Below are 14,033 nucleotides of genomic sequence, written 5' to 3' on the forward strand. Positions count from 1 at the left end.
TCTCACATCTACTCAGTTCTGTGGGTGACCACAAAAGCAGCCACAGACGACACATGAACGAGTGGGAGTGGCTATGCACCAGTTATCTACGCAGGTGGCAGGATTTGGTACACTGGCTGTGGCTCGCTCATAACTGCTCTTCACTGAAACATCATCTCTCTTTAGTCTCTACTGCACTCTTGGGAGACAACGCAGCCTAGTGACTTTTGGCTTTTCCCAGTCCTTTCAGATCAAAATGCACTCCTCTCAAGTCTCCTGTACTCCTTACTTCTCTTTTACTTGGAAAGTCCTGTGCAGGACACTTCCCTAAGGTCATGGCACTGGGAGGAGCCAGAGGTCTATGGCTTGTAACGTTGGAGCCTGTCTATTTTCCCTGCTAGCTTCTATCTTGCTGGCTATCAATCCAGGTACTCTGAAACCCCCTCCTATCAGCTGTGAGACCCTGAGGACCTGTCAGCCTCTCTCAACTTTGTCCTTTTGGGACGCATAAATTCCAAGGCATTCAAGACTTAGTGCTGTGGCAGCTACAGCACTAAGCACAAATGTCATTGTCACTCTGTTCCCCAGGACTTCCCACTGAAGCCATAGCCTGGTCTCCCCTACTGTGGATTCCCAAATGAGTCTGAGGGTTCTCTTTTCTAAGTGTACCTCCCCCCCGCCCCCCCCACCTCCGTAAAGATTCAAGGGCAGAGCCCAGCTGGATACCAGGCCTCAATTTTCTCATCTGTATACTGGAGATTATAATAGTAATTTAGTGCCTGGTCACTTGGCAGGCAATGTGCTGGAAGCTGGTGCTATAAACAGGAAATGAGACTGCCCAAGTGCACACTGGACAGTCAGCTGTGAAAGCTATCCTGTAGTGTGGGGTCTGTATGGTCTGCTAGGCAGTGGTGTCTCTGTGAGCTCCTCTTTGACCATTGAGTGCCTTTGTCTCTAACAGATGTGCTGATGGCCGCTTTCTAGTTTCATGAAATGGCTGGGACCTCAGGGCGGTCTGCGAAGCAGTTGGTATTGTCACCTATTTTTAGCTGGGGCCAGGGGTGTTAGTGGTGTGGATGTGATGGGAGATTGGGAGCTTCACACCCAAGTTGGAGGGACAAGTGTTTGGCTCCCTTTCAGGAATGTGTGGGCAAACTCCAGCTCTTCCTTCATAATGGAAGCCAAAAACCACTTCTTCCATGCGGCCTTCCTTGATTTTCTCATAAAACATTCACCTCAAACACAGGATAATAGCCTAACCTCTGGGCTTCTCCGGCCCTTGATTATTATTTCATACTAAGAGATACTAAGCAGTCTCAGCTGCTGCAGATAAAGTTTCTCCTCTGAGTCCGCACTCTGCCATCTCTAATCAATGCCGTTATGTTAGGAGTTCAAGGCTGAGGACATAGCTCAGTGGTAACATGCATGAGGTCCTGTCCTGAGCCAAGAGGGAGTCATTTTTGTAAATCTGTTTCCTCCTCGGTAAAAACTGGTGATTTTCGTACCTGTCTCTAAGGGATCAAAGGGTTTGATTTCCTCAAATTGAACACTGGATGCCTGGTATAGACGGATAGAGGAAATCTTTGCAAACCCCAGCCTGGCCCAGACGGGCTGCGCGCCCCCAAAGGTCTGCTTATCTTCTGCAGGGCATTACTACACTCAGTTGGTGCTGCTGGTGGAGGGCAGGGGAACGATGGGTGTCTCTGGACACTCAGAAGCCCACAGCCAGTGGAAGGTCACCCAGCAAGAAAGTGGCCGAGCTAGGACAACCCCTGCGGTTTCCTCGGGCTCCTCTGCCTTCTCTAATATTTCTCTTCTTCCCTCTAACTCCGTGGCTTCCCCATAAGGGAGGAGGGGTCTCCGGGCAGAAGGTGAGGAGTCCCGCGAGCAAAGGCTGGCGAAAGGGGCCCCGGGCCCTGTCCTGCAACCGGAGTCCCCAGAAATGGGGGCAGAATATCAGGAGCCCAGAATAGGGGAGGGGGTCTTGTACACTAAAGAAGAGTTTCTCAGCTAGTTAGGAGGGGCGAGTGAGTCCGCAAACGCAGGGATGGGGCGGGGCTGGGCGGGGCTTCCTTGGTCCCAGGGGCGGAGCCCGGAGAGGGGGCGTGGTCTCTCAAGAAGGCATTGCTCCGTTGACTAGGGTTAGGCTAAGCCGCAAGGGGGAGGAGTCTTAGATGAGGCGGGGCTCTCGCGGGGGCGGAAACAACGGGGCGGGGCATAGGCCAGGGGGCGGAGCGTGGCGGTTCGCACTCATCCTCCTCCCCCAGCCCGGGTGTCCCAGTGACGAGGCAGCGCGGAGCCGTCGCGGGCCGGGCCTGTCCCGCCGCAGCGTCCCCGGGACCGAGCGGGGGTGAGGCGGAGAGGGAGCAGTGCCTAACAGGACTCGGAGCTCGGCCAGGTGAGTCCAGCTGGGAGGAGGGGGCGGGGGCTGCCGCCGGCGGTCCCGGGCGGGCGCGGGGGGCGTGTTTGCGTGTCTGGAGGTGGCGGGGGGGAGTGGGTCCGCGAGCCCGCGCCTGCGGTTGTTTGCGCGTGTGCGCGTCCCTGCGGTAGCGGGCCCGGGGTGGGCCGTGCGCGGGTGCAGTGGGCCGGGGGTGTGCGGAGCTGGGCGCGCGTGTTTGTGTGAGGGGCCGCGTATGCGCTGGTCTGTCATTGTGCCCCGGGGCGCGGGGCGCGGGCCTGCTCCGGCGCAGTCCCTCCAACGTGGGGGATGTTTTCCAAACCGGCCGCCTGCGGGAGACGGGGCTCTGCAGCAGCCTGAGCCGGAGGGGGGAGCGCCGCCCCCACAGGCCTCCAGAGACTCGGGCTGCCCGGGGACGCAGACAGACACCCGAGGGAGGGAGGCAGAGAGGGACGGGAGCGGCGCGCACCCTGGAGGGATCCAGAGGCTTGCCCACGGGGCCAGTCCAAGATGGGGAGAATGATGCAGATAGATGGCCAGGTGAGGAAGGCAGGCGTAGAGGGGGTGAAGGGTAGGAAGAGAGAAGGCCAAAAGGACAGTGCTGGGAGGACAGAGAGTCATTGAGAAACAGACGGAGAGAGGCCTGCACCTGCAGAGGGGAAGAAAGATTAGGGTGGACAGACAGATCCCAAGAACCTGACAGAGGGTAACTCAGAGGTCTAGGGGCCAAGAACTCAAGCCAGGACCTGCATCTGAGATGAGAGGTAGGGGTCCCCAACTCCTGGGTGCCCCTCTTCCAAGTGTATTCCAGAATGTGAGCTTGGCCACAAAGCAGCTTCTGACCGCCCCAAGTTGGTCCATTCTTCTAGCCCTACCAAATATCTTGACTTTCTGATTTTGCCATCCCTCCTTGGTTCCAACCCACCAATTTCCCCTTCCTGTTATCCCAGCTTCCCTGGACAATTTAGGGGAGGCAAAGGCCATGAAAGGTCACTCTCCCCTTAACCTAAATTGGCTTGTAGCAACTGGAGCTGGGATTGAGGGGGACTGGGATGGAAAGCTGCAAAGCTCTTCTCTCCCATTCTATCCAGAATGGTGCTGGAAGGAAACCCTGAAGTGGGGTCCCCCCGAACCTCAGACCTCCAGCACCCTGGGAACAATGGCTCTTGTGTCCTCTCTTCTCCTGGTGAAGATGTACAGCCAGGAGAGGAGCCCATCAAGTATGGAGAACTCATCGTCCTGGGGTGAGTCTCCCTGGTCTGGGGGGGAGGGCACCAGGCACTCCCTGGGGCAGCCAGCACAAGGAAGGACCCCAGTTCCCCCTATGTAGAGTGTTTTGCTATTTCTCCTTCATCACCTTCCAAGATGAAAGACAAAACTGGCCAAACCCTCCTCAATCCATAATTTTTTTATTTCCTGTTTCTCATAAATTCTTGAGATAATTCCTCCATTCAAGTTTCTGATGAGATGAGAAAAGTAACTACAGATGCCTTCTGCAAAGCACTTAGTGTGTATGGTGGGGGTGAAGAATTCTGGTTCTGCACAAAACTACTTATTTCTAATCCTGCCTCTGCAAGTTGTCAAACTTTCTTGTGCCTCCGTTTCCCCATTGTGCAAACAGGGTTGGTAATAATTCCTATCTCAGACAGTTGCCAGAGGAAAGGAAAGAAGGAAGGAAGGAAAGAAGGAAGGAAGGAAGGAAGGAAGGAAGGGATTTTTATAAAGTATGTAGAGCTGCGCCTGGCACGCACCAAGTATTCTGGGAGGCAGGCCTGTGCCAAGCCCTTTCATGGACATTATTTCATTTCAATCTTCACAAAGATGCTGTGAGGAAGGAGGTGAGGAAACCGAGGCTCAGAGAGGGGAAGTGACTGGCCCAAGGGCACACAGCTGGTAAGTGGCAGGGCTGGGATTCGAACCCAGGTTTTTCTTACTTTAGATCTTAGTGTACTGTTACCAAGACACAGTTCACCCTCACACTACAGATGGGAAAAATGAGGCTAGAGGAGAGGAAGCGATGGGAATTGGTGGCTGGGCAGACCTCATCCTTTCCCGGTTTTTACCTGAACCAGATCATTCTTCTTCCTCCCCCATCAGAGTCTCCTTTTGGTTTCTCCCTCTGCCATCAGTCCTGAAGAAATGACTTGATAACTATACCATTAAGATGATGGTTATTTAAAGCACAATAATGGCTACTATTTGTTAATACAAATGTGCATGTGCTTTTTAAAATTTTTTTTTTAATTATTTTTTGCTGGCACTGGGGTTTGAACTCAGGGCTTCATGCTTGCTAGGCAGGCACTCTTATCACCTGAGCCATGGCCCCAGCCCTGTGCCATATACATTTTCCTTTTTTTTTTTTTTTTTTTTAAATAACAATGACATTTAACACTTACCAAAAGTTTGCTGTAACTCTGCCAAACTCAGCCAAATACTTTTTAAATGCTTTATTTTGTTCAGTTCTCAAAATCAACCTGCAAGGTAGGTCCTGAAAAATGAGCCCCATTTTACAGAGGTCTTTGTGATGAGTGGAAGAGCCAGGATTTAAGCCAGGCCCATCAGAGTCCTAAGACTGGGTCCTGAACCACTCTCTCTGTAGATGCCCCTGTCCCCCACCCCCATACAGAGGAGAGTGCAGAAAGACAAAAGAGATGCCCTTCCAAGGGGCATTTGCATCAGAAAAGCAGCTGCGTAGTGTCTGGAAGGAACACTGATTGGAGAGATCAGTGCAGATCTAAGCGGCTGGGCCTCTTGACAGCCCTCTGTCCTTTGCAGGGCAGGGAAGCCTGATTCAAGCTGTGTGTCAGTCATTGGCAAGTATGTTGAAAACACACATTGATGGGCATCCCAAACCTCCAGAGTCAGAATCTCTGTGGATGGGATCAGAGATCCTAGATTTTAACAAATTCATCAGAGATTCTGATTCAAGTCCTCTGTATTTGGTAGCTATTTATTCTATCACTTCCTGCTCCAAAACCTTCCATGTCTCCCCACTACTTACACACAGAACAATGTTCTTAGCCTGGTGTTCATCTTCCCCTATTGCACTTCACCCCCAACACCCCCAATCCCCGATCTCACCAAACTCTGCCAGCCTTGTGGCCTTGGCTCAGAGTGGTGAGCCCTCCATCTCCAAGGGCTTCTGCAAGTGTGGAGTCGGCAGATCCATGCTCAAATCTGGACTTGCTAGCCCAAGGCAATCCACTTTACCTTCCTGAGCCTCCATTTGTCTCACTTGTAAAATGAAAAGAAAGACACATGCCCGGCAGGACATTGCACAGATTCCATTAGGTGATTAATAATGTAAAGGGCCAGGAACACAGAGGCAGCAGTACTTGGCAGCAGTCAAAGCTATGACTCACCCCATCTTTTCCTTTCATCATCATTCTCTCTGGACTTGAGCTGGAAAGGAAGGTGGACATTTGGCATATATGGAGTTATGGAAGTAGTGGCATTGTGTTTTTTTCTTCATTGTGGTTCCTAGTAATACTAAGTAATCATTTGGTACAAGTGACTTCTTCCTAGTTCTTCAGGACGCAGTATAGGTGCTCCTCCCAGAAACCCGATCCTGGGACTATTATTCCCTCTTCCTGCCTCTGGGCCTGGAGGGCACTTGGCTTATACCTAGTCTTGGCAAGTAGTACCTGGGTTCCTTGAGAAGCTGGGGACCCCTTTTCACTGATGGGACAAAACTGACCCATGGTACATCACTTCTACCACCCTAGCACATGCCCAGATCTAGCTCAGGCATCTCAGGAACATTGGTTAATTGAATGAGAGACCTTTCTCAGTGCAGCAGTTTGTTATTGTAGAGTCTTCCAGCTTCAGGTGGTTTTAGAGCTTGTTTAGCAAGGTAGGATTTGCCCAGAGTTGGCAGTTTTCTTCATGTCTCTTCAGGGGCTCACTCTCTTTCTCTCTCTCTTCCCACACCCCCACATTAACAGCTACAATGGGTGTCTAGCGAGTGGGGACAAGGGCCGCCGGCGAAGCCGCCTGGCACTGAGCCGCCGGCCACATGCCAATGGAGTGAAGCCAGACGTCATGCATCACATCTCCACGCCGCTCGTCTCCAAGGCAAGCAGCTTATCCTGCCCTCCATGCCCCAGGCCCAGGTCTACAACCTTCTCAGACCTGAATGCCCACACCCTCTGGAGCAGGGGAGCCCACTGTGTCATCACTCACTGCCTATTGGGCCGCCAGAGAAATTGTGACCATGGGAAATCTTTTGCAGTGTGTACAGCCTTTGACAGTTTCCTTGACTGCCAGACCCCATTCATTGTATGGAAATTAGCAGCAGCATTTTAGAGGAAGCCACAGCAGCAAGAGCAGGATGTGACATCACATAGCAGTGGCAAAGGGAAAACTTTGACTTTAGAGGATTGGGGGTAGAGGTCAGCTTTTTGTGCCTCCAGCTGTGTGGCCATGTGCCAGTTCTTCTGTCTGACCTGCAGTTCCCCACTGTAAAATGAGAAAAATAAGCCCATTCTTGGGGTGGCAGGAGGATTAAATGAGGCAACCCATGTAGAGCTCCTGCTGTACAGTTCTCTCTGCACAGGATGGCGCTGCTCCTTCCCAGGAGTGGCCACTGGGCTCTGAGCTCATATCTGGCTCAGAAACTTACACCCTTCATGAGCACATGCCCTGGGAAGTGACTGCTTTCTCCCCACCAGGCCCTGAGTAACCGAGGTCAGCACAGCATCTCGTACACACTGTCCCGGAGTCACTCAGTCATAGTGGAGTACACACATGACAGCGACACGGACATGTTTCAGGTATGCCCAGTCCTTCAGCCTCCTGACTCTAGGCTCTGCAGCCATTCAGGGTGAGGCTGCTAGTCCAGAGGCCCCAGGAAAGGTGTCTTGGGGCCCTCAGTGCAGTGGCTGCCCTTCAGTGAGGAAGCAGGGGGTTTCAGCGTGGGCTGCTGACTTGATAGTCACACAGCAAGTCAGTCTTGAAGTCAAGACACATGGATGGCAGGAAGCCAGATGACTTCAGAGTTCCGAGGGTGGGTGTCCTGCCAGTTCCATCATTTACCACTGGGTGACTTTGGGTGAGAGTTATTTAACCTCTCTCTCTGGGCCTTGGTTTCCTCATCTGTAAAGTGGGGCCCATGATAGAACTCACCCCATGGGAAGACTGGCTGAGGTATTGCACATAAAATGCTTAGTATATAATAAATTGTTACAAAAAATTCATAATTTGCTGGTACCATTCCAGGGGTGTCACCTTTTTATTGGTCTATCTGCAAATCAATTAGTTTTTATTGAGTGGGATTATCTCCAGAGCCGTGGGGGTGGCAGAGCAGACCACAGCTGGTTGGATATAGAGCCCCATCCTGGGAGCCCAGAGGGTATGAGGACTTGCTGTGTGCTACCCCTCCTTGGACCCAGTTGCCTCATTATTTGGTAGCCCCAATGCAGAGCAGCTACTGGGACTAGGATGCTAGGTCAGGAAGTCTGTGAAATTCGCTTTGCACATGTATTGTAACCTCTGTGCTTGCCCTCCCCTCACTTGCAGATTGGTCGCTCCACTGAGAACATGATCGACTTTGTGGTAACAGACACGTCCCCTGGAGGAGGGACCACTGAGGGTCCTTCTGCCCAGAGTACCATTTCCCGATATGCCTGTCGCATCCTCTGTGACCGCAGGCCCCCCTATACTGCCCGCATATATGCTGCTGGCTTTGATGCCTCCAGCAACATCTTTCTTGGAGTAAGTGAGCCCCCTGGCAGGGATCGGAGTGAGCTGAGGGGGAGGATGGGAAGGTGCAGCACCCTGGAGTTATGGACCAGTCCTCAGCCATCCTAACTGTGACCCATGCAGGCAAGCTTAGCAGCCCACGTCCCAAACCAGCAGAGAGAGGCTCAGGGAGGTCAAGTGGTGCCCAAATCATTCAGTCCTTTCTGGGCTACCTCTGAACTTGAGGGAGAGGCATGCAGCCTGCTGGGGGCCACTTGGGGATGTGAGCTGATCCTTCATGTGGTCTCAGGAGCGGGCAGCCAAATGGCGGACTCCTGACGGCCTGATGGATGGCCTAACCACCAACGGAGTCCTGGTGATGCACCCTGCGGGCGGCTTCTCTGAGGATTCAGCTCCAGGTGTCTGGCGGGAGATTTCAGTCTGTGGGAACGTGTACACACTACGGGACAGCCGCTCAGCTCAGCAGCGGGGGAAGCTGGTAGGTGGCCTGCACCATCTCCCCAGAGTCCTTCCCAATCTGCCAGTCCCCTTTCCTAAGCCAGGTGATGACCTGCTGTCCTCCTGCCCAAGAGAGCCTTAATGGGCTCTATCTGGGGGAGTCACAAGCTAAGGGAACTCTTGCCCCTTGCCCCATAGATAGGACCAGATCAGCATCCCCACACTGCACACCCAGCCTGCACACTGCTGGTGATCTATGGGGGGAAGTGAAGTGGAGCCACACAGATGCACCATGTAGTACTGAGTAGTTCTGAGGTTGCCAGTAGCTTCAAAAATCACACCCTCTTATGAGCATGACACTTGGCCTATGTGTGAGCAGTTTACAGCCTTGAGTGTTGGCAGCTTGTAGTCTGTCTGTCACATTCAAGCAGCTTTAGTATCCTCTCCCAGCAGTAAAGGGCTGGTAGAGTAGTTCTTACAGAGTCCTTTTAGAAGTATCACATGGGGCAGATGGGAGCACTCAGGTTGAGCTGCAAGTGAGTCCTATAGAAAATAGGGGCACATGCCACATCCCTCTGCTGGGCCACCCAGAGCACTCCCTGTGTATGAGCACATGGACCGAGGAGATGCAAAACCTCATGGGCAAACAAGGTTTCTAGAGTGTCAACTCTACTGGGAGATTTGGGACACATTCGTTTGTAAAGCTGTGCACGTGGGCTGGGGATGTAGCTCAGTAGCAGAACCTGTGCTTATCATGTGCTAGGCTCTGGGTTTGAGCTCAGCACCACAAAAAACAAAATTAAAATTAAAACTATGTACATCACTGGTGGGTGGTGCATACTTGTAATCCAAGCATTTGGTAGTCAGAGACAGGAGGGTTGTGAGTTTGAGGTCAGTCTGGGCTACATAGTAAGACACGGTCTCAAAAAAACGCCACCAACCAAAAACCCTATACATGTGAATGTGTCACAAGCATATGCTTGTTGGGCACCAAACTATGTGCCAGGCGCCATTATAAGAGTTTACATTGATTGATTCATTTAAGCTTTGTGAGACCCACTTGAGATACCTGGTCATAGAATTCACGTGACTCCCCCAGATGGAGCCCATTAAGGCTCTCTTGGGCAGGAGGACTGCAGGTCATCTCCTGGCTAAGTCCCAAAGGTTAAGCTACTTCCCCAGAGAGTAGCTGAGTGGTGAGGCCAGAATTCAAATCGAGATGGTGTAACTCCAGTCCTTGCTATTAACCGTGACCTAGTTCATAGCCAATACTTAGCTGCTTTGGGCTGAGTAGCCGGCATTCTTCTTGCCTCTGACATTATAGGAAAGCTTTGGAAAGTGTTTTAGAAAATGTCCAGATTACCTGATTTGACAGATGAGGACACCAAAGCCCAGGTCCTGCTGAGAGTGAGGAACAGTCTGTGGCTGGGAAGCACCTGTTTGCCTTCCCAGCCTGTCCTGCCCATCCAGGGTGCCCTCTCTTGTGAGCGTCAGTGGGAAGGATGGGTGGCTTGACTGAGGGTAAGGCTGCCCAATGGCCAGGCCAGGGGCCTCTTGGTCTAAGGCCCTTCTGCTGCCTCTGGCAGGTGGAAAACGAATCCAACGTGCTGCAAGACGGCTCACTCATCGACCTGTGTGGGGCCACATTGCTGTGGCGCACTCCAGCGGGGTTGCTGCGGGCACCCACACTGAAACAGCTGGAAGCCCAGCGGCAAGAGGCCAATGCGGCGCGGCCCCAGTGCCCTGTGGGCCTCAGCACTCTGGCCTTCCCCAGTCCAGCCCGTGGACGCACAGCACCTGACAAGCAGCAGCCCTGGGTCTACGTCCGTTGCGGCCACGTCCACGGCTATCATGGCTGGGGTTGCCGCCGGGAGCGGGGCCCCCAGGAGCGCGAGTGTCCTCTCTGCCGCCTTGTGGGGCCCTATGTGCCCCTGTGGCTTGGCCAAGAGGCTGGTCTCTGCCTGGACCCTGGGCCACCCAGCCATGCCTTTGCACCCTGTGGCCATGTCTGCTCTGAGAAGACTGCCCGTTACTGGGCCCAGACACCACTGCCACATGGCACCCATGCTTTCCACGCTGCCTGCCCCTTTTGTGGGGCTTGGCTCACTGGTGAGCATGGCTGTGTCCGCCTCATTTTCCAGGGACCACTGGACTAGGCTCTCCAGGGCTCCTACAGCTGTGCCTGCCTGCCCACCCGGGTCCTCCACCTCTTGCAGCCCAGAGGGAGCTCTCTGCATGTGGGACTCTGCCTGCTGGCACATTGCCACATCAGCTGGACACATTGGATGGGTGTTATACCTCCCCCAACTCTGACCCCCAAGGGGGTCCTTGAGACCTGTACCCCAGTCCAGATCAAAGGGGCCTGCAGCACTAGCTGTGCCCCAGGCTGATGGAGGGAAGCCCAGGTCCCCATCCTGCCCTTCCTGGGGTGTTTCCCATCATGCCGCCTACACTGTGCCCCTGGGGGAGTGAAGGGGCTGTGGCCTCTGACCCCCAGCTTAGTCTGGCTGTGCCCTGAGCCTGCCAACCCAGCAACAGATACTAATCCTACTGCTGTCCTGGGTTCCCCTATAAAGCTTGCTGCTCAGCCACCCTCCCGAATCCAGGTGTCCTGCATGTGTGCAATGCTCCAGCCCTGAGTGAATGATGGGTGGGTGGCGGGCTGGGTATAGCATTTGCTGATGCCCAACACAGGCTGGACCATGCCAAATGGGCTCTGGAGACACAGAGACAATCAGGATCCCTGCCTGGTAGAGTTCACAGTGGAAGATCAACAGCTTTGTGTGTTAGGACAGAGAATCTCCAGGCAGGAGAACTGTCTTTACCAGCCAATCGTGGGAAAGTGTGAGAGGCTTCCCAGAGGAGGTGGCACAGGAGCTCAGCCTTTGTGGTGGCTCTGGTTCTACAGGTTGGGGTGGGTGCTCTGCACATTCCAGGTGCAGGCTGGGGGAAAGGAAGGAGGGGCTGAATGACAGATTCAGGTGGCTAGAGTGTGGGCTGCAGAGGGCAGATGCCACTGGAGTAGAGAGTGGGGCTGTGCTGATAGGAGGATGCTGGATGGAAGATTCTCACCCTCATTTGTGGACAGCCAGGAGTCAACAAAGCATGGGAAGGACTTGCTGCTCCAGAGCGCTGACTCTGACCCAAGGGCTACCATCTCTGAATGCCCACCGTGTGCCCCGCACGTGCTAACAGTAATAACAACTGCGTTCATTGAGCACCCATCAGGCACTGGGCTCTGATTCTCGGAGGTTTTGTTGTTTATTTAATCCTCACAGTGATTGTGGAGGGATGTGTCACCATTTGTGTTGGCAAAGAGATGAAGGCATATGCCCCAAGTCACACAGAAAATGACCAAGCCTGGATTTAAACCCACAGCTGCCCCTCTCTGTCATACTGGGTTTTCTTTGGACTGGAGGTGTGGCTTAAGCAGTAGAGTGCTTGCTTTGCAAGCATGAAGCCCTGAGTTCAAACCCCAGTTCCATCAAAAATCAAAACATACCTTGAGAGTTTTCCTCAAATGGGCAGGTCTGAAATGGGGGTGGGGTTAGAGTCCGTTCCATAGAGAGGCTGGAGCATGGATTGGTGGACGTCAATCATTGCAGGACTCCAGCAATGAGCAGGGCTCTGCTTCTCCAGCTCCCTGTCTGATGAGGATCTCCCTGGCCTGGTGGCATAAGCTGACTACCACACCAGATCTGGACTGGTCTCTCTGGAGAGGTCAGAGGGCACCCGTGCGTGTAAGAGGAAGGAGATGTGACTCCATCGTGTCAATCATCTAGAGTGGGATGGAAGGCAGGAGGGGATTGCCAGAGTATGGGAGGATTTCACTGCCCCACTCCCAAGCTCTAGAAATGGAACTCATCTCAATTGTTCCCTGATTCTGTTGGAGACCAAGCAGGGAAACACTCCAATCCAATTTCTGGTGGAAATTTCAGACTCTGGGAGGAGAGATGAGCAAAGGGCACCTCTCTAGGTGCTGGGGAGACCAGATAGCCCTGGCCTGGTCTCTGCTCTGCACTTGCCAATTCTTGAAGACTCAGTTTCCACAATAGTTAAGTGGAATGACAGTCCCTATCTCACCAGGTGGTTGTGAATATATGGAAGGCACCTATGATATAGTAGATTACTTAATGTTACAACTTCCTCGCACACCCCTATTTCATTCACTCCAGACAGTAGACTGATGTGTGTGTGTGTGTGTGTGTGTGTGTGTGTGTGTGTGTGTGTGTGTGTTTTGAAGGCAGGGGTAGGGAACTGGTTGAAGGTCTGAATAAGACTAGGCCCCAGTTCAGGGACTCCTGAAGATAGGCTGTATGGTTTTAGGGAAGTCAGTGAACCTCTTAGTCTTACTTTTCTCATCTGCAATGAGTAAAATGATGATACGCATTCTCAGGCTTTGCAAGAATTACATGAGATGCTCCATGGCAAGCTGCTGACAAAGGAGCTCAGTGACTGCTCCTATTAGCAGCATCAAAAAGTGGGATCATGCATATTGGTTGGAATCCTGAGTACTGGGATCCTTTGTCTGCCTGAGCTGTCCCCTGGTGGCACTGTACCTCTTCTACGTGCCTACATTGCAACTTTAGTGAAGTCAGTCAACTTTATACCCATTTTAGAGACAATGAAAATTGAGATGCAGGAAATTAGAATGAATTTCATAAGGACATAGACCCCTTTATTTAACTCCACTTTTAATGACAATCGACACTAGTCATCAGAGCCAACAGCTAGTAACAATTCACGCAAGCAGGGTCTTGGGCACCTTTGCAAACGTGTCAATGGTGGGAAGTCACTGTGCTGGATTTCAGTCCCCAAACACCCTTTCCACACATACAACCCTAGGGGGCAGCACTGCCCAGTTAACAGTCTCTGAAGCCTACACTGTCCATTATTAGCCCAGTTTTCCAACTGATCAAACCCAGATTTGGAGAAATAAAGTGACCCCCATAAGGTCACACAGCCAGAAGGTGACAAAAACCTGATTAGACCTTAGGCAACGTGGGTCCGCCTAAGCCTCTGGCGATGCTGCTCCCCATTCTGTCCAACCCTAAGCACTTCCACCTGCCGTGTCGTCCCGTGTCATGAGTGGACTTCAAGCTCGCCTCTGCCCCTGGGGGCCTTTCGGAGTCGCAGAAAGCACCAGAAACCGCCAGCCCCTCCTGATCTTGCTTGTGCGTAGAGAAAACTGAGGCTCTGAAATGTTTAGCGATTGTCCACAGGTCCCATGGCAGTCAGTGGGCGCAGTGAAGCCCCCGGGAGCGTTATTCTGCGCCCCTGAGCCCCCTTGATTCCCTGCGCCGGGAAGTCTCCATCCCAGATCCCAAATCTAATCGGGAAAGGGGAGCCACAGTACTCCCATTATACAGGTTCACACCTGCAAACAGGTCCGGGGATTCTGGAGCAGAAGCCCAAAGAAAGGGGGGTCCGAGCTGTGTGCGCGTGGAGGTCCCTGGTGCCTTGTCAGCCCCGTCTGCCTAGACGGTCAGGCCGCGGTCACGCGGAGCACCTAGGTTCG

At 52.9% G+C, this 14,033-nt stretch overlaps 1 protein-coding gene across 4 annotated transcripts; it reads left to right on the forward strand.

Moving 5' to 3' along the window:
* The first annotated feature begins 2,236 nt into the window (after positions 1-2,236).
* Positions 2,237-11,116, forward strand: Peli3 (pellino E3 ubiquitin protein ligase family member 3). 4 transcript variants are annotated; one of them, XM_020164733.2, is made up of 8 exons: positions 2,237-2,377; positions 3,469-3,621; positions 4,199-4,270; positions 6,322-6,451; positions 7,048-7,149; positions 7,895-8,089; positions 8,367-8,555; positions 10,102-11,116. In XM_020164733.2, exons 2-8 carry the CDS (start codon positions 3,470-3,472, stop codon positions 10,669-10,671), a joined length of 1,410 nt encoding a protein of 469 aa, XP_020020322.1. In that variant the 5' UTR covers positions 2,237-2,377; position 3,469; the 3' UTR covers positions 10,672-11,116. The 4 variants fall into 4 exon arrangements, with proteins under 4 accessions (XP_020020322.1, XP_073905794.1, XP_073905783.1 ...); XM_074049693.1 differs by having other exon boundaries at positions 7,895-7,930; XM_074049671.1 differs by lacking the exon at positions 2,237-2,377 and adding an exon at positions 2,636-3,141.
* Positions 11,117-14,033: the final 2,917 nt, after the last annotated feature.

The sequence above is a fragment of the Castor canadensis genome, chromosome 1 (assembly GCF_047511655.1).
Source record: "Castor canadensis chromosome 1, mCasCan1.hap1v2, whole genome shotgun sequence".
Lineage (NCBI taxonomy): Eukaryota > Metazoa > Chordata > Mammalia > Rodentia > Castoridae > Castor > Castor canadensis.